Genomic DNA, 18,621 nt, shown 5'->3' on the forward strand with positions numbered 1-18,621 from the left:
AAGGCAAAATGCAGAAACTTCCTGTGACGCGGATGCACTGGCATATGAAAGTATGCGTCCTTTAGGTCTACGCTTATACAAAAGTCCTTGTGGATACATTCCAGCAGATGTTTTGTCGTAAGCATTCTTACTCTCGTTGAGAGTGCGTAAATCCAATATTGGCCTCATTCCTCCCGTCTTCTTTGTCACTAGTAAGTAGAGCGACTATAGCCCGCTGTTCCTTTGCTCTTGGGGAACTACTGTGACCACCTCCTTTGCCAAAAGTTCCGTAATGTCTTTCACAAGAGTGACTACTTTCTCTGGCGTCTTCATCACTGTCTCCACCGCGCCCGAAAAAGGGGGTGGAGTTCTGTAGAATTGGATGGCATAACCCTTCTCCAGCGTCCGGCTTAGCCAGGGGGAGAGGGTGCTGCTTTGCTGCCACTCCAAGTGATGCTCTGAGAGCGGGAGAGCGCGAAGCTTTGGTACAGACAGTAGGATGGACTTGTATTAATCTACGGCCCCAGCCGCTGCTGTCCCTCGACACCGAAGTGGTGGGACAGCCCAAGGTGGGCCCCTCTCGAAAATGGGAGGAAATATTAGCGCGTTCTGTGAGAAATGGGGGGGGGGGCAACACTTTGGTTATACACCTTGTGGTTCCAGCCCTCCGTGAACGCAGCACGGGTCTGAGCTACACTGAGGCATCTGCCTGAGTTAGTGCGCCGTCCCCCAACAGCGATTGCGTCATCGGCCCAACATGGGGCTGTGTACGCAAGCTGTTCCTCAAACCCTTATCCGCATTACTCCTGAGTGTGTGGTATAGGGTTTTCATGAGGTATAGCTTGGCGGCTCATCAAGAGCGTCCGTTTTGCTGCCCTCATGTCATTTCATACTGTGAACCATCAGATCCTCCTCTCCACCCTCTCCGAGTTGGGCATCTCCGGCGCGGCCCACGCTTGGATTGCGTCCTACCTGATAGGTCGCTCCTACCAGGTGGCGTGGCGAGAATCTGTCTCCGCACCATGTGCTCTCACCACTGGTGTCCCCCAGGGCTCTGTTCTAGGCCCTCTCCTATTCTCGCTATACACCAAGTCACTTGGCTCTGTCATATCCTCACATGGTCTCTCCTATCATTGCTATGCAGACGACACACAATTAATCTTCTCCTTTCCCCCTTCTGATAACCAGGCGGCGAATCGCATCTCTGCATGTCTGTCAGACATATCAGTGTGGATGACGGATCACCAGCTCAAGCTGAACCTCGGCAAGACGGAGCTGCTCTTCCTCCCGGGGAAGGACTGCCCGTTCCATGATCTCGCCATCACGGTTGACAACTCCCTTGTGTCCTCCTCCCAGAGTGCTAAGAACCTTGGCGTGATCCTGGACAACACCCTGTCGTTCTCCACTAACATCAAGGCGGTGACCCGATCCTGTAGGTTCATGCTCTACAACATTCGCAGAGTACGACCCTGCCTCACACAGGAAGCGGCGCAGGTCCTAATCCAGGCACTTGTCATCTCCCGTCTGGATTACTGCAACTCGCTGTTGGCTGGGCTCCCTGCCTGTGCCATTAAACCCCTACAACTCATCCAGAACGCCGCAGCCCGTCTGGTGTTCAACCTTCCCAAGTTCTCTCACGTCACCCCGCTCCTCCGCTCTCTCCACTGGCTTCCAGTTTAAGCTCGCATCCGCTACAAGACCATGGTTCTTGCCTACGGAGCTGTGAGGGGAACGGCACCTCCATACCTTCAGGCTCTGATCAGGCCCTACACCCAAACAAGGGCACTGCGTTCATCCACCTCTGGCCTGCTCGCCTCCCTATCTCTGAGGAAGCACAGTTCCCGCTCAGCCCAGTCAAAACTGTTCCCTGCTCTGGCACCCCAATGGTGGAACAAGCTCCCTCACGACGCCAGGACAGCGGAGTCAATCACCACCTTCCGGAGACACCTGAAACCCCACCTCTTTAAGGAATACCTAGGATAGGATAAAGTAATCCTTCTAACCCCCCCCCTTAAAAGATTTAGATGCACTATTGTAAAGTGGTTGTTCCACTGGATATCATAAGGTGAATGCACCAATTTGTAAGTCGCTCTGTATAAGAGCGTCTTCTAAATGACTTAAATGTAAATGTAATTTCCACTCACAACGTCCTTGTGTGTGTGCTCAGCTACGCGCTCATGGTGGGCTGTGCTACACACAGAGTGATGTGAGAGAGAGAAGGAACCTGAACGGTCTCAAGTTTATGGGAAAGAGGTTCTCTTGTGACAAAGTCAGATGGAACACCATTCTTTATTAATAATTTCAGCCTCGGTCAGTAGGGTGCCTTTTTTCAGAACCTGAGGCTAGCACAGACATGGCGTCCTCCAGAGGGAGATCTACCCTGAAAAACGCCCACTGCTGCTTCCTCACCTTTAAAGAAAGGAGGGCATTCTGGGCGATCTGTGAGGCCGCCCCTAGCGTGCTGTCAACCCAAGCACACAAAACAAAACATAAGTTGTGTGGGTCTGTAGCTGCCGTAGTGGAGCAGCGACACTGAGCTCCTAAAATAGCTTTTGGGGGTGGAAACGGCTTGCTCATAAAGGACGACGTCGAGACCAGGATATCGACAGCGGGTTTGTCCTGAGACTTCTTTCTTCTCGTCTCGGCTTCTTCAGTCCTGTTGCTGAAGATTATGGGAGGCTGATTGTGGGGAAGCATCCCCTTATATAGGGACACCTGTACTCCTATTGGCTGCAGGTGTGTGCATAATCTTCTCTCAGGCTGTTCGCTGCCTAGGCAGCAGGGTAAACCACTAGGAGCAGAGCTCCCCTATGGGGCGGAGGCACCCTCTTCTCTAGCTGAGTCTCTCAACTCCACATTAATGGAATTTAGTGGAGACGAGTGTGTGGACTGTATCTCCGACTACATAGTCGCTGTCAGGCTATACTTCTAAAAATTGAAATTCTTAAACCCTTACGGTGTACCACAGGACGTTGGTGGCACCTTAATTGGAGAGGACGGGCTCGTGGTAATGGCTGGAGCGGAATCAAACATGGTTTGATGCCATTCCATTCACTCCATTCCATGCCATTATGAGCCGTCCTTCCTCAGCAGCCTCCACTGCCGTGTTCCTTTGTTTGTCCACTGTGTGCCTTTTTTCTGTTCTCTGCATGCCTGTTTTTTTTTAATTTAACCTTTATTTAACTAGGCAAGTCAGTTAAGAACAAATTCTTATTTACGATGATGGCCTACACCGGCCAAACCTGGACGACGCTGGGCCAATTGTGCGCCGCCCTATGGGACTCCCAATCACTGCCTGTTTGCTGGAATCCCTTACTTTTTAATAAAACGTTAATCAAATACAACCACTGACTGTAGTCGGAGGTACACTCCGCCCACAGTCGTCTCAACCCAACTCCACCGAGATGTACATGGCATTGATTTGAGAAACCCAGCTACCTATTCTCTGACGTGCACAGTCCCTAATCCCTTTTTCAGAATAACATGGTATCCCAATGATACAGGACACCATCAGAGCACCCCATATAGAGATACGGACATGGGTACTCCCACCTTTCAAAGGCGCTTCACAAATGTTTGACATGGACCAAGTCACATGTAGACTTGATCTCAATCAGACTAAACTTGCTTGGTGAATAGAAGTAGAGAAGATTTTTATAGGCAAAATATGTAGATGTAACATGCCCCTCTCCCTGACACAGATGACTGTGATGAAAGCCTGCATGACCATGAGGAAGGCAACGGCAGCAAGGAAAACTTCCGTGAGCAGGACATCTACCTCCCCATCGCTAACGTGGCTCGCATCATGAAGAACGCTGTTCCACAGACAGGAAAGGTATGGAGCATGACTCTTAGAAGTTATTTGCTTTGCTTGTTTTTTGCTTTTTATTTATTTATTTTTGCTTTTTATTTTACTTTTAACAGGTATTTGCATTCTGAGTCCATAAATCAAGTTTGAAACAGCAACAAAGCCAGATACATAGACCACAGAATCATCTAGGGCTACCAACACCCCTAAACAATTATTAGGGATGCAAATTTCGTATACTTTTGCTGCCAACTGACCCTCATTAAACAGTCCAAAAAATATATATTTTTAAACAGCCAAGTGACGTGACCAACAAAGAATACTATCGGAGATCTGTATATAATGACGAGATGCTTATGTTTCCGCCCTAACAATAGGGGGAGTCCCAAGGCAGGTGAAGCTTAGGCCCAAAATATAGAAACGCATTGGGCTTATTTTGGACAGATTTTGGCAAGAGTAAAACCTTTTCGCTTGGCTTCTTCCTCTCTGATACTATGCATGCATACAAGGACCGGACATTTTTCATTAAGAGCTTAATGGAAACATCAACAATAGCATGCCTATTGTCAAAAAAGTATATAAAATTATGTTGGTGGTGGCTTATGGTAGTGAAACTAACATTCAATTATCTGGCAACAGCTCTGGTGGACATGTCATGGAAATTCTAACCAAAAGGAAGAGGGAGACTAGATTCCTCAAACAGCAACTTTATTATAAGATTAGCAAAAATGGAGCAATCACTCAATAGTGCAGAGTTAAAAGCCCAACTAACAGAGTTTGCTCTCGGCTTTTATAGGAAGTACAACCTCTTTGTCTTCGTGGCAGTTTAGCAGATGTGTGGAAACGGGCAGAACATAGTGTGTAAAAAGCGATTGGTTTGTCTGCAGATTAAGATGGCACGAGGGCTCAACTGGCTCAACTGCATTTGCCACAGCTCACACTATAATGTGCTCCTTTCTGCAAGTTTCCCTTACAGCTGACTTCCTGCAGATAGTAAAAACACAGGATCTGTCACCTGCTGCGGTCGCACCCAAACGGATCTTAGCTATACACCCAGTTTTATGCTTAAGTCACACAGACAAGTTTGTATCAGGTTAGAAAAAAACACTAGCATATAATGAGAATATTCTATAAGTTATAAAACACGGGATAGCATGACTAATTATCCACCACAGACATCCCTGCAATCAGCATGCCAATTGCACGGTCCCTCAACTTGAGACATCTGTGGCATTGTGTTGACAGCTGCCCATTTTAGTGTTCTTTCATTGTCCCCAGCACAAGGTGCACCTGTGTAATGACCGTCCTGTTTAATCAGCTTCTTGATATGCCACAGTTGTCAGCTGGATGGATTATCTTGGCAAATGAGAAATGCTCACTAAAAGGGATGTAAAAAAAAAAATGTGTGCTCAACATTTGAGAGAAATAAGCTTTTTGTGCTTATGGAACTTTTGGGATCTTTTGTCAGCTCATGAAACATGGGACCAACACTTTACATGTTGCATTTATATTTTAGTTCCGTGTAGAAAGAGGGGAATCTAATAGCAACTACTATGATGGGTTGCTAATATGTCTAGGATTGTGCCTTTTAGCTTCTGGACAACAAAAGAAAGTCAATAGAACAGAAGAGAAATTCTGGTTAATGGCATGAGGAAGTCTTTATAAAATAATTGCCTCCACGTTTCTATGGATGGATTTTCACAAAGCTACTTTGAAGCAAGGTAAGACATGCTTCATTATTTTAAGTAAAGTAAATTCAGGTTTCAAACAATTATACTGCCTTAAACTCCTCACATTGCGAAGTGGTGGGTGACGTGCTGAAAGTCAACGGTAGGCAGGCTATAGCCTATGCATCCGAATAGCGAATGGAAGGAGCGCTTTAATTACGAGTTGAGATTGAGAAATAAAAATAGCTTCTTGTAATTGTGTTTTTAACACCCGATTGCATTTAGTATTGTTATTTGTTGCGCAATGACTGGGATTGCAAAAGGTTTCACTCCAGTAGCCTACAGGCTTTTTGAGGAGCTACTCTCGCGCTGTCTGACAGGTAGTAGACTATTCTACTCCTCAAACTAGGCTCTGTATGCTGTGCGCGTGTGATAAATAAAATGCATGATGACTAACAAAAATACAGGTGCTAATTTAATTCCACAAAATGATGCAAATTAACCTAAGCATGATTGGTCATGTATTTCGGCGGCTAACCGTTAACATATTTATTTACTATCATAACCAAATTGAGGCTATCTATTTTGAAGTGAGAGGGACTCATCTGACCTATGCAATGGTAGAGGAAACACTTAGACTGAGTACACTGTTGCTGCTTTTTGACTGTTACACCAGTGTAAACACCCTTATGTTATACTAGTGAAATTGTGTTTCCATAGATAGGGCTGAAAGTGAGGACTTGTGAAGTGTATTGGTAATTTTCTAGTACATGTGTGCACATTATACATCTTAGAGTAGTAAGTTGAATCAATGCAAGCTTAACCATTAAGTGTGTGTGGGTCAATAGGCTAAGGGAAGCCATATGTGTCTGGGTCAGTAGACGTGCACTCTGAAGCCATTAATCAATAGTTCATTAGGCTAAGGAAAGCCATATGTGTCTGGGTCATTAGGCTAAGGGAAACCATTAACAGAAAATTACAAAAGTGAAAGTCACCCAGTAAAGTACTACTTGAGTAAAAGTCTAAAAGTATTTGGTTTTAAATATACTTAAGTATCAAAAGTATATGTAACTGATAAAATGTACTTAAGTATCAAAAGTAAAAGTATAAATCATTTCAAATTCCTTATATTAAGCAAACCAGATGGCACCATTTTTTTTCTTTTTATTTACAGATAGCCAGGGGCACACTCCAACACTCAGACATAATTTACAAACAAAACATTTGTGTTTAGGGAGTCCTCCAGATCAGAGGCAGTAGATGACCAGGGATGTTCTCTTGACTAGTGAGTGAATTGAACTGTTTTCCTGTCCTGCTAAGCATTCAAAATGTAACGAGTACTTTTAGGTGTCAGGGAAAATGTATGGAGTAAAAAGTACATTATTTTCATTAGGAATGTAGTGAAGTAAAGTTGTCAAATAGTAAAGTACAGATACCCCAAAAAATGACTTAAGTAGTACTTGAATGTTTTTTTACTTAAGTACTTTACACCACTGCTCAATTGAGAATTTCCACACTGCCAAGTAGGGCTGCACGATATGGGCAAATAATCTTGGACTTATTTTTAACCAAATGTTGCAATTGCGATTTGACTTGTGAATTAGAGCAAAACTGTTGGAATCATGGAAATAGATTGACTATTCTAATTCTATAGTTAGAATATAATAGTGGGCACTTTGAATACATTGTTTGAGATGACAACAAATTAAAATGCCAGGGAGGAGTTATTGTGATAAGTGTTTCCTAAGGGACCCTATAAACTTTGGCTAGATTGCATGTTTTCTCTTAGCTACTTCATGTAGCTAACATATTCTTGCTTTGCATATTCCTCTTTGATTTAGAAGATACTGTTGCACAAACAACGTGCTGATTTAGGTCTACACCATCACTGGTATTATCAGGCTGTATTAGCTAGCTACGTTTGCTCTTACTCAGTACATTTATTAGCTAGCTAGATATTAGCATTAGCGGCTAACAATTAGCGTCTCACAAGATTCTAGGGCAACTTGCTAAGAAAAGACAAACTAGCTGTTTGCTGATGTAAGAAACACTAAGTGTCATTATAGAACGCTAGTGGATTTATATTAGGAAGCAAAGTGAAAACAGCATTGTTGTCATCAACATTGTTGCATGTGCTGCATTGCGTTCAGTCTACATGGTCAAGTGTCTCGTGGTTGAGGAACATCAAATGCGCTCCTTGAGTGACAAGGGGCGTGGCTAGGTCTGTGTGGAGAGTGGCGATGAGAGAGATGACTCAAGTAGCAAAGTAAACTATAAAAATTGACATTACTTATGGCGTATCACATTTAACCTCTCTCGGGTACGTGGGACGAAATCGTCCCACCTAGTCAACAGCCAGTGGAATCGAGTGGCGCGAAATTCAAAAACCTTAAAAATGCTATAACTTCAATTTCTCAAACATATGACTATTTTACACCATTTTAAAGACAAGACTCTCCTTTATCTAACCACATTGTCCGATTTCAAAAAGGCTTTACAACGAAAGCAAAACATTAAATTATGTCAGGAGAGTACCCAGCCAGAAATAATCACACACCCATTTTTCAAGCTAGCATATAATGTCACAAAAACCAAAACCACAGCTAAATGCAGCACTAACCTTTGATCTTCATCAGATGACACTCCTAGGACATTATGTTATACAATACATGCATGTTTTGTTCAATCAAGTTCATATTTATATCAAAAACAGCTTTTTACATTAGCATGTGACGTTCAGAACTAGCAAACATACCGAAAACTTCCGGTGAATTTACTAAATTACTCTTGATAAACATTTACAAAATACATAATTATTTAAAGAATTATAGATACATAACTCCTTTGTGCAATCGGTGTCCGATTTTAAAATAGCTTTTCGGTGAAAGCACATTTTGCAATATTCTGAGTACATAGCCCAGCCATCACGGCTAGCTATTTAGACACCCACCAAGTTTAGCCCTGACCAAACTTCGATTTACTATTACAAAAGTTTGATTACCTTTGATGTTCTTCGTCAGAATGCACTCCCAGGACTGCTACTTCAATAACAAATGTTGGTTTGGTCCAAAATAATCCATCGTTATATCCTCTGTTTTGTCCGTGCGTTCCAGACACTATCCGAAGTGTAAATAAGGGTCACGAGCATGGCGCAATTCGTGACCAAAAAATTCTAAATATTCCATTACCGTACTTCGAAGCATGTCAACCGCTGTTTAAAATCAATTTTTTTGCCATTTTTCTCGTAAAAAAGCGATAATATTCTGACCGGGAATCTGCGTTTAGGTAAACAGAGGAAAGAAAACAAAGCATTCGGTCGACGCGGGCACGCGCCTAAGTCTCACAGTACTGTAACCAGCCACTACCCAAACGCGCTACTTTTTTTCAGCCAGAGCCTGCAAAGCCACGATTCAGCTTTTTCCCGGGCTCTGAGAGCCTATGGGAGCCGTAGGAAGTGTCACGTTACAGCTAAGATCCTCACTCTTCAATAAACAGAGACAAGAAGAACGACACCTTGTCAGACAGGCCACTTCCTGCATGAAGTCTTCTCAGGTTTTTGCCTGCCATATGAGTTCTGTTGTACTCACAGACACCATTCAAACAGTTTTAGAAACTTTAGGGTATTTTCTATCCAAAGCCAATAATTATATGCATATTCTAGTTACTGGGCAGGAGTAGTAACCAGATTAAATCGGGTACGTTTTTTTATCCAGCCGTGTCAGTACTGCCCCCTAGCCCTAACAGGTCTAGGGGGCAGAAGCGCCTTTCAGGTCACAAAGGACACACTGCATTTGTATCATCTTTCAAGACTAAATATTTGCCAGTGTTGCTGTATTTCTCCTCTGCCTTAGCCCAAACACAAAGGGTTTATTGCTGTGTCCATTTCTTGGCCATCAACCAGTCACACTGATAATACTCACCCTTCCAGTTACTGTGGATTCTACTTCATACAGTAGGCTACATGTCCTTGAGACTCTTGGTACTCCCTAGTTCCAGGTGGTAAACATCTCAAAGGTTTGCTGCCAACTTTAGTTCAGTGTTTTCCCACCCAAAGCACAGCTTCGATGCCGGATAATTTGCACAGGTCGGGGTGACCGGGCCATCTGTTTTTTACCAAATCCCAACAAAGATCCTTACTTGTTGTTTATTTACCTTTTTTGGTCATTTTAAATAGATATTTTTTTTAATGAGTCTTTTTGTAAATTATTGTAAAGCCTAATATGGATTTTTATGTGAACACTGAGTTAGATTTCCCAGACACTCTTTCCAGAGATTCTCCAATGACCATGCTTTTTAGTTCAGGACTGGGCTTAATCTGTGTCCAGGAAACCGGCCCTGAATGTAGTTTCCACATCAACCTTTAGCTGCATGCTGACCTAAATCCCCCTTCCCCTATTAATTCTGTCCAGATAGCGAAAGATGCTAAGGAGTGTGTTCAGGAGTGTGTGAGCGAGTTCATCAGCTTCATCACGTCGGAGGCCAGCGAGCGCTGTCACCAAGAGAAAAGGAAGACCATCAACGGAGAGGACATCCTGTTTGCCATGTCCACCCTGGGCTTCGACATGTACGTGGAGCCACTCAAACTCTACCTACAGAAGTTCCGAGAGGTGAGAGGAAGTGTGTGTGCGCCAAGTGCCATAACTCATGCCATGCTCTCCAGACTGGTGTGTATGAGTTCTTATGCTGTTCACTATCCTTGGGTCTTGGCTCAAACACAAAGGTCTTGTTATCGCAGTGTCCCTTTCTAGGCATCACACCATTGATGCAGTGGAACTACAGCTCAATTCATAACCCTAACAAGTTCTCAATGTGTCTCTCTCTCTATCCGTAGGCGATGAAAGGGGAGAAGGGAATCGGCGGCATATCTGTAACAGAGGGACTCGGAGAAGAACTCACAGACGACAGCTTTGGTAAGTGGGGTCTCAATCCCAATAGAAATCATTAACATTTGCTGTTGTCCTCCAACACTGTTAAAAGCTCTAGGATTAGGCCTAGATGAGAGGTGCTGAATGCTAGTTTATGGTCTAGTTGCAATGATGGCCTTATTTACTGCAGTTCTCCACCACTGGGCCCCAGGCAATTTCTTCCCCTGAGGATTGTTAGGTTTTCAACAAACAGTAAAAACTCATGGACGAATAAAAAAAAAAGAAGCTCAAACCAAGTTTATTCAACCACTGTGTCATACAGCTGCAAAGACAACATACAAGTCACACAAACACATCTTTATACCTTCCGACTAGGCGGAGACACCTCCTTGCATGTCTAAGAGAACCCATCCTTCTTTGGTGTTAGGTAGAACCACAGTAGGTTCCTCTTACTGGTGGTGTTATGGCCCTGCCTAACTCGAGGACCTTCATGGGTGTGGAAGTGAGTATGTATTTGTGCGATAGGACTGTAATCAGATGTTCTTCGATGTGGGCCCCCTTCCAGCAGTATCTTCTCTCCTCAACTGTTGACCTTCGATCGAGTTGAGGATGCTGATTGACTTCGAATAACAGACTGGAAGCGTCAAAAGGAGGGTGGTGCTTGGAATCATTGTTCTTCCTCTGTCAACCATGGTTACCTGCAAGGAAACACGTGCCTTCATCATTGCTTTGCACAAAAAGGGCTTCACAGGCAAGGATATTGCTGCCAGTAAGATTGCACCTAAATCAACCATTTATCAGATCATCATGAACTTCAAGGAGAGCGGTTCAATTGTTGTGAAGAAGGCTTCAGGCTGCCTGAAGTCCAGCAAGCGCCAGGACTGTCTCCTAAAGTTGATTCAGCTGCGGGATCGGGGCACCACCAGTACAGAGCTTGCTCAGGAATGGCAGCAGGCAGGTGTGAGTGCATCTGCACGCACAGTGAGGCGAAGACTTTTGGAAGATGGCCTGGTGTCAAGAAGGACGGCAAAGAAGCCACTTCTCTCCAGGAAAAACATCAGGGACAGACTGATATTCTCCAAAAGGTACAGGGATTGGACTGCTGAGGACTGGGGTAGTATCATTTTCTCTGATGAATCCCCTTTCCAATTGTTTGGGGCATCCGGAAAAAAGCTTGTCCGGAGAAGACAAGGTGAGTGCTACCATCAGTCCTGTGTCATGCCAACAGTAAAGCATCCTGAGACCATTCATGTGTGGGGTTGCTTCTCAGCCAAGGAAGTGGGCTCACTCACAATTTTGCCTAAGAACACAGCCATGAATAAAGAATGGTACCAACACATCCTCCGAGAGCAACTTCTCCCAACCATCCAGGAACAGTTTGATGACGAACAATGCCTTTTCCAGCATGATGGAGCACCTTGCCGTAAGGCAAAGTGATAACTAAGTGGCTCGGGGAACAAAACATCGATATTTTGGGTCCATAGCCAGGAAACTCCCCAGACCTTAATCCCATTGAGAACTTGTGGTCAATCCTCAAGAGGCGGGTGGACAAACAAAAACACACAAATTCTGACAAACTCCAAGCATTGATTATGCAAGAATGGGCTGCCATCAGTCAGGATGTGGCCCAGAAGTTAATTGACAGCATGCCAGGGTGGATTGCAGAGGTCTTGAAAAAGAAGGGTCAACACTGCAAATATTGACTCTTTGCATCAACTTAATGTAATTGTCAATAAAAGCCTTTGACACTTATTCAATTCTTGTAATTATACTTCAGTATTCCATAGTAAAATCTGACAAAAATATCTGAAGACACTGAAGCAGCAAACTTTGTGGAAATTAATATTTGTCCTTCTCAAAAACCTTTGGCCACTTCTGTAGACTAGAAGGACAACCATCTCTGCAGCACCCCACCAATCAGGCTTTTATGGTAGTGGCCAGACGGAAGCCACTCCTCAGTAAAAGGCACATGACAGCCCGCTTGGAGTTTGCCAAAAGGCACCTAAAGGACTTCTCAGACCAGAGAAATGTTGTTGAACGGAGCAAAGTACAGAGATCCCTGATGAAAACCTGCTCCAGAACGCTCATTACTTCAAACTGGGGCAAAGGTTCACCTTCCAACAGGACAACAAGCACACAGCCAAGACAACACAGGAGTGGCTTCGGGACAGCGACGCTCCCCATCCAACCTGACAGAGCATGAGAGGATCTGCAGAGAAGAATGGGAGAAACTCCCCAAATACAAGTGTGCCAACTTGTGTAGTCAGATACAGGAAGACTCGAGGCTGTAATCGCTGCCAAAGGTGCTTCAACAAAGTACTGAGTAAAGGGTCTGAATACTTATGTAAGTGTGATATTTCTATATATATTATTATTTGTAATTTATTTTTTTATTTGGAAAGCCTGTTCTAAAAGCCTGTTTTTTGCTTTGTCATATGTAGATTAAGGACATTAAAAAAATTAAATAAGGCTGTAACATAACAAATTAGGAAAAAGTCAAGGGGTCTGAATACTTCCTGACTGCACTGTATATTTGAACTGAATATGAACTTTCTGCACTTTTCTTGCACAATAACTTTTGTCATGGCCCCTCTGCAGTGCAGGGGCGGTTCCTCCTGCAGGCAGAGGAGGGCCGTTAGTGATTGGGGCCACCTTTGTGATTGGCCTATACCTGTTGTTCGTGTTCCCTCATTTTTGCCACAGGCTATGAGCCGGCCTGGACAAGTGGGGGCTCGTCCGTAAGTTAAAGTTAATTGTACTTTAGTCTTACTTTAGTATTTTAGTTTACTTTAACATTTTGTTATAGTTGGTTAAGGTTTTGTCTAGATTGTCTTTGCTTTATTATTGATACGTTTGTTTATTTGTAATTTGGCTTATTTGACTATTGTTTTATAGTTAACTTGGGTTATTTTAGTTCAGATTGCCAAATGTTTTGTTTGAGTGGATGTTTTGGTTGGGCCAATATTGTTGAAGAGATCATTGAGAGCCATGTGTTCTTTTGGTTCAGTTAGCTTGGTAGCTAAATTTGGTTAGCAATTCACTCTGGGTTTTTCTGGGTTTTTGTTCAAGAGGGAGTCCTCTCCTGTTCAGGCTCATCAGCGAGTGTCAATAGGAGGCTCGTGGTGTTTTTGTTTTAGGTGGCAGTGAACGTGGGTAGAGCTTCCCTTTTCCTTTTCTCTTACATTGGCTCGGGAGCACCTCCGTGGTTATGGGGGGGCCGCCAGTTCTGGTTGTCTTTTCCACTCCACTGGTTTTGTGTGCATAAAACCCCACCACATGTGACTGCACGAAGACCAGGGCCAGTTAGTTAGTTGTCTTTGGAGGATAGTGGGGTGTGGCTCCTGTCCTTGAACCCAGACTGACAGCAGGTGAGTTGTGCATTTTATTTTTTGGAGCATTTGTAATAGTTGTATTGGTTGAGGAAAATGTCTTCCATTCTGAGTAGTTTTGTTCAAGCTCCTTCAGAGGTAGCCTTAGAGTTGTGTACTAAGGAGCAGTTAATTGAAATTGCTGAACATTATCAGATTGAGATTGTTGATAAAAAAAATTAAAGAGACTGTTAAAGCTAAATTAAAGCAGGGTCTTAGGGAAATAGGTGTTTTTGGGGTCAGTCTGCTAGTAGTGAGGGTACAAGTTTTCAGTCTAGCCCTGTTGCAAATGCAGTTGGGGAGAGCGCAATTGAGAAATGCTAATAGACCAGAAGGACTACCACAGTTTGATGTTTCACAGAATCTTCGTTTGTTGCCTAAATTTGATGAGTCAGATCCAGACACATACTTTGCTTTATTTGAGCGTATTGCGGAAGCTAGAGCTTGGTCAGATTTGGACATGACTATGTTGTTGCAATGTGTACTTACAGGTAAAGCACGTGAGGCTTTTGCAGCACTGAGTGTAGCTGACAGTAAAGTGTATGCTAAAGTTAAATCAGCAGTTCTGAAGGTCTACTAACTTGTGCCAGAGGCATATCGTCAACGTTTTCGTTACAGGAAAAAGTTAGATTCACAAACCTATTCTGAGTTTGTTCGTGATTTGACTTCTGCATTTAATCATTGGTGTACAGTTTCTGAAGTTAGTACTTTTGAAGGTCTGTCTAATTTGATTGTGTTAGAACGGTTCAAAAAGTCTGTGCAACCAGGTTGCTACATACATAGATGAACGTAAAGTTAAGTCTCCAAGTGATGCAGCAGTCCTCGCAGATGAGTACAGGCTAACGCATAAAAGCCATTTTGAGTCAAACAGTGACATGTACCATGAAAATAACTTTACTTCTAGGAATAGGTCACCTTTTTTTGGAGCTTCTTTCCAAAGGCCTCAGCAGAAGTTTGGGTCTGGAGGACTTAAAGCACCGGTTAATGCTAATACCTGTCTCTACTGTTTAGTTGAAGGACATTGGAAGAAAGATTGTCCTCTACTTAAATAAAAAAAAAGTCAGGTCAAGTTAAACCTGCTGTGATGGCAGCTCCTGTTTCAGCCTCTGACCACCAGGGTGAGCTTTTTCAGCCACTAGTTGAGTTTGATTCTCAGTCTTCCCACTGAGTTTTTTCAGCCTTTATTTCAGATGGTGTAGTGTCCCTGGTAGATGGAAACCAAAATGTTTCGATCAAGATCTTAACCTCTATGGGACCGGCGGGACGAATTCGTCCCACCTACGTAACAGCCACTGCCAGCCTGTGGCGCGATTTTCAAAATCTTCAAAATCCTATTACTTCAATTTCTCAAACATATGACTATTTTACAGCCATTTAAAGATAAGACTCTCGTTAATCTAACCACACTGTCCGATTTCAAAAAGGCTTTACAACGAAAGCAAAACATTAGATTATGTCAGCAGAGTACCAAGCCAGAAATAATCAGACACCCATTTTTCAAGCCAGCATATAATGTCACCAAAACCCAGAAGACAGCTAAATGCAGCACTCACCTTTGATGATCTTCATCAGATGACAACCCTAGGACATTATGTTATACAATACATGCATGTTTTGTTCAATCAAGTTCATATTTATATCAAAAACCAGCTTTTTACATTAGCATGTGCAAACTTACGGGGAATTCGCTAACATTTTACTAAATTACTCACGATAAACGTTCACAAAAAGCATAACAATTATTTTAAGAATTATAGATACAGACCTCCTCTATGCACTCGATATGTCCGATTTTAAAATAGCTTTTTGGTGAAAGCACATTTTGCAATATTCTAAGTACATAGCCCAGGCATCACGGGCTCGCTATTTAGACACCCGGCAAGTTTAGCACTCACCATAATCATATTTACTATTATAAAAATGTCATTACCTTTTGTTGTCTTCGTCAGAATGCACACCCAGGACGTCTACTTCAATAACAAATGTTGGTTTGGTCCAAAATAATCCATCGTTATATCCGAATAGCGGCGTTTTGTTCGATGCGTTCCAGACACTATCCGAAATAGTAAAGAAGTGTGCGCGCTTGGCGCAATTCCTGACAATAAAATTCAAAGTATTCCATTGCCGTACGTCGCAGCATGTCAACCGCTGTTTAAAATCAATTTTTACGTCATTTTTCTCGTAGAAAAGCGATAATATTCCGACAGGGAATCTCCTTTTCGGCAAACAGAGGAAAAAAATCCCAAAGGCGGGGGCGGTCGGGGTCACGCGCATAAGCTAGTGTCTCTTGATGGGCCACTTGAGAAAGGCGATAATGTGTTTCAGCCTGGGGCTGGAATGACGACATTCTCTTTTTTCCCGGGCTCTGAGAGCCTATGGACGACGTGGGAAGTGTCACGTTAGAGCAGAGATCCTTAGTAAATGATAGAGATGGCAAAGAAGTTCCAGAAATGGTCAGACAGGCCACTTCCTGTAAAGGAATCTCTCAGGTTTTGACCTGCCATTTGAGTTCTGTTATACTCACAGACACCATTCAAACAGTTTTAGAAAATTTAGGGTGTTTTCTATCCATATGTAATAAGTATATGCATATTCTAGTTACTGAGTAGGAGTGGTAACCAGATTAAATCGGGTATGTTTTTTATCCAGCCGTGTCAATGCTGCCCCCTAGCCCTAACAGGTTAAGAGACACTGGAGCTTTAGATTATTTTATTCTGGAATCTGTTTTGCTGTTCTCTAAGGAGTCTGATACTGGCAGATGTGTAATGGTACGTGGTATGGGTTTAGTTCCATTCTCTTCTCCTTTAAATGAAGTTACCCTAAAATGTGGTCTGGTAGAGGGTGATGTAGATGTTGGGGTTAGACCCCAGTTGCCAGTAGAGGGAGTTCACATGATTTTGGGGAATGACTTGGCAGGTAGTAAGGTGTGGGCAGATGGCAAACTAAACATCTTTACGAAGCAACCTTCAGTGTCTCCAGCAAGGGTATCTCCAGATCGCAACTGTGTGTCTCCTGAGGTATTTCCAGTTTGTGCTGTTACCCGCACTGCCTCTCGTAATAAGGTTGAGAGTAAGCCAGAAAGTCTTGAGCTGCCAGTCAAACTCCAGACAGAACAGTTGACTAGTTCTAGAGATTCATTGATGGCTGAGCAGAAGGCCGATACTACCTTGGCTGATCTGTTTGATAAAGTTGTTCCTGATTCAGTGGTGAGGAATAGTGCTCAGTGTTATTTTCTTCTTGATGGGCTGTTGGTTAGGAAATGGGTTCCACACTATGATCAGAGTCTAGGAGAACCAGTCTTTCAAATAGTTGTACCTACTACTTTGCGAAATAAAGTGTTGCAAACTTCACATGGTGATGTGGCAGGTCATATGGGTGTTCGTAAAACTTATGATCGCATACTCCGTTATTTTTTTCTGGCCACGTTTAAAGCGGGATGTAGCTCAGTTTTTTTTAAACTTGTCATACGTGTCAGCGCACAAGCAAGCCAAACCAGGTTGTAAAGCCAGCACCTATGTATCCAATTTCAGCCGTAGGGCAACCTTTTGAGCATCTTATTATCGATTGTGTTGGGCCTTTACCACGGTCCGAGTCAGGTCATAGCTACTTATTAACTGTTATGTGTCAAGCAACTAGATATCCGGCAGCTTTTTCCTTGCGTACCATAACTTCAAAATCAGTAGTTGAAGCGTTAACCTGTTAGGGCTAGGGGGCAGTATTGACACGGCCGGATAAAAAACGTACCCGATTTAATCTGGTTACTACTCCTGCCCAGTAACTAGAATATGCATATAATTATTGGCTTTGGATAGAAAACACCCTAAAGTTTCTAAAACTGTTTGAATGGTGTCTGTGAGTATAACAGAACTCAAATGGCAGGCCAAAACCTGAGAAGATTCCATGCAGGAAGTGGCCTGTCTGACAAGTTGTGTTTCATCTTGGCTCTTTTTATTGAAGACTGAGGATCTTTGCAATAACGTGACACTTCCTACGGCTCCCATAGGCTCTCAGAGCCCGGGAAAAAGCTGAACGATATCGAGGCAGCCTCTGGCTGAAACACATTATCGCTTTTGGCAAGTGGCCGATCAGAGTACTATGGGCTTAGGCGCGTGCCCGAGTCGACCGACTGCTTTATTTTCTTTCGTCTGTTTACCTAAACGCAGATTCCCGGTCGGAATATTATCGCTTTTTTATGAGAAAAATGGCATAAAAAATGATTTTAAACAGCGGTTGACATGCTTCGAAGTACGGTAATGGAATATTTAGAATTTTTTGTCACGAATTGCGCCATGCTCGTCACCCTTATTTACCCTTTCGGATAGTGTCTTGAACGCACGAACAAAAACGCCGCTGTTTGGATATAACTATGGATTATTTTGAACCAAACCAACATTTGTTATTGAAGTAGAAGTCCTGGGAGTGCATTCTGAAGAAGACAGCAAAGGTAATAACATTTTTCTTATAGTAAATCTGACTTTGGTGAGTGCTAAACTTGCTGGGTGTCTAAATAGCTAGCCATGTGATGCCGGGCTATCTACTGAGAATATTGCAAAATGTGCTTTCACCGAAAAGCTATTTTAAAATCGGACATATCGAGTCCATAGAGGAGTTCTGTATCTATAATTCTTAAAATAATTGTTATGCTTTTTGTGAACGTTTATCGTGAGTAATTTAGTAAATTCACCGGCAGTGTTCGGTGGGAATGCTAGTCACATGCTAGTCACATGCTAATGTAAAAAGCTGGTTTTTGATATAAATATGAACTTGATTGAACAAAACATGCATGTATTGTATAACATAATGTCCTAGGGTTGTCATCTGATGAAGATCATCAAAGGTTAGTGCTGCATTTAGCTGTGGTTTGGGTTTATGTGACATTATATGCTAGCTTGAAAAATGGGTGTCTGATTATTTCTGGCTTGGTACTCTGCTGA

At 43.0% G+C, this 18,621-nt stretch overlaps 1 protein-coding gene across 7 annotated transcripts in view; it reads left to right on the forward strand.

Annotated features, from left to right (window-relative positions):
* Nucleotides 1-18,621, forward strand: part of nfybb (nuclear transcription factor Y, beta b) — a 37,311-nt gene that overhangs the window by 7,107 nt on the left and 11,583 nt on the right. For 4 of the 7 annotated variants that reach the window (XR_006761489.1, XM_045706177.1, XM_014169900.2 and 1 more), the window contains exons 3-5: nucleotides 3,681-3,814; nucleotides 9,864-10,061; nucleotides 10,286-10,364. Coding sequence is in view for 5 of the 7 variants with exons in the window: in XM_045706177.1 (XP_045562133.1) it covers nucleotides 3,681-3,814; nucleotides 9,864-10,061; nucleotides 10,286-10,364 (411 nt within the window). In the remaining 2 variants the exon portion in view is untranslated. Of the gene's footprint in view, nucleotides 1-3,680; nucleotides 3,815-9,863; nucleotides 10,062-10,285; nucleotides 10,365-10,884; nucleotides 11,038-13,022; nucleotides 13,058-18,621 lie in introns of those variants that run through there. The other 3 variants (XR_001323762.2, XM_014169903.2, XM_014169904.2) reach the window with 3 other exon arrangements.

Source organism: Salmo salar, chromosome ssa23 (assembly GCF_905237065.1).
Source record: "Salmo salar chromosome ssa23, Ssal_v3.1, whole genome shotgun sequence".
Classification (NCBI taxonomy): Eukaryota; Metazoa; Chordata; class Actinopteri; order Salmoniformes; family Salmonidae; genus Salmo; species Salmo salar.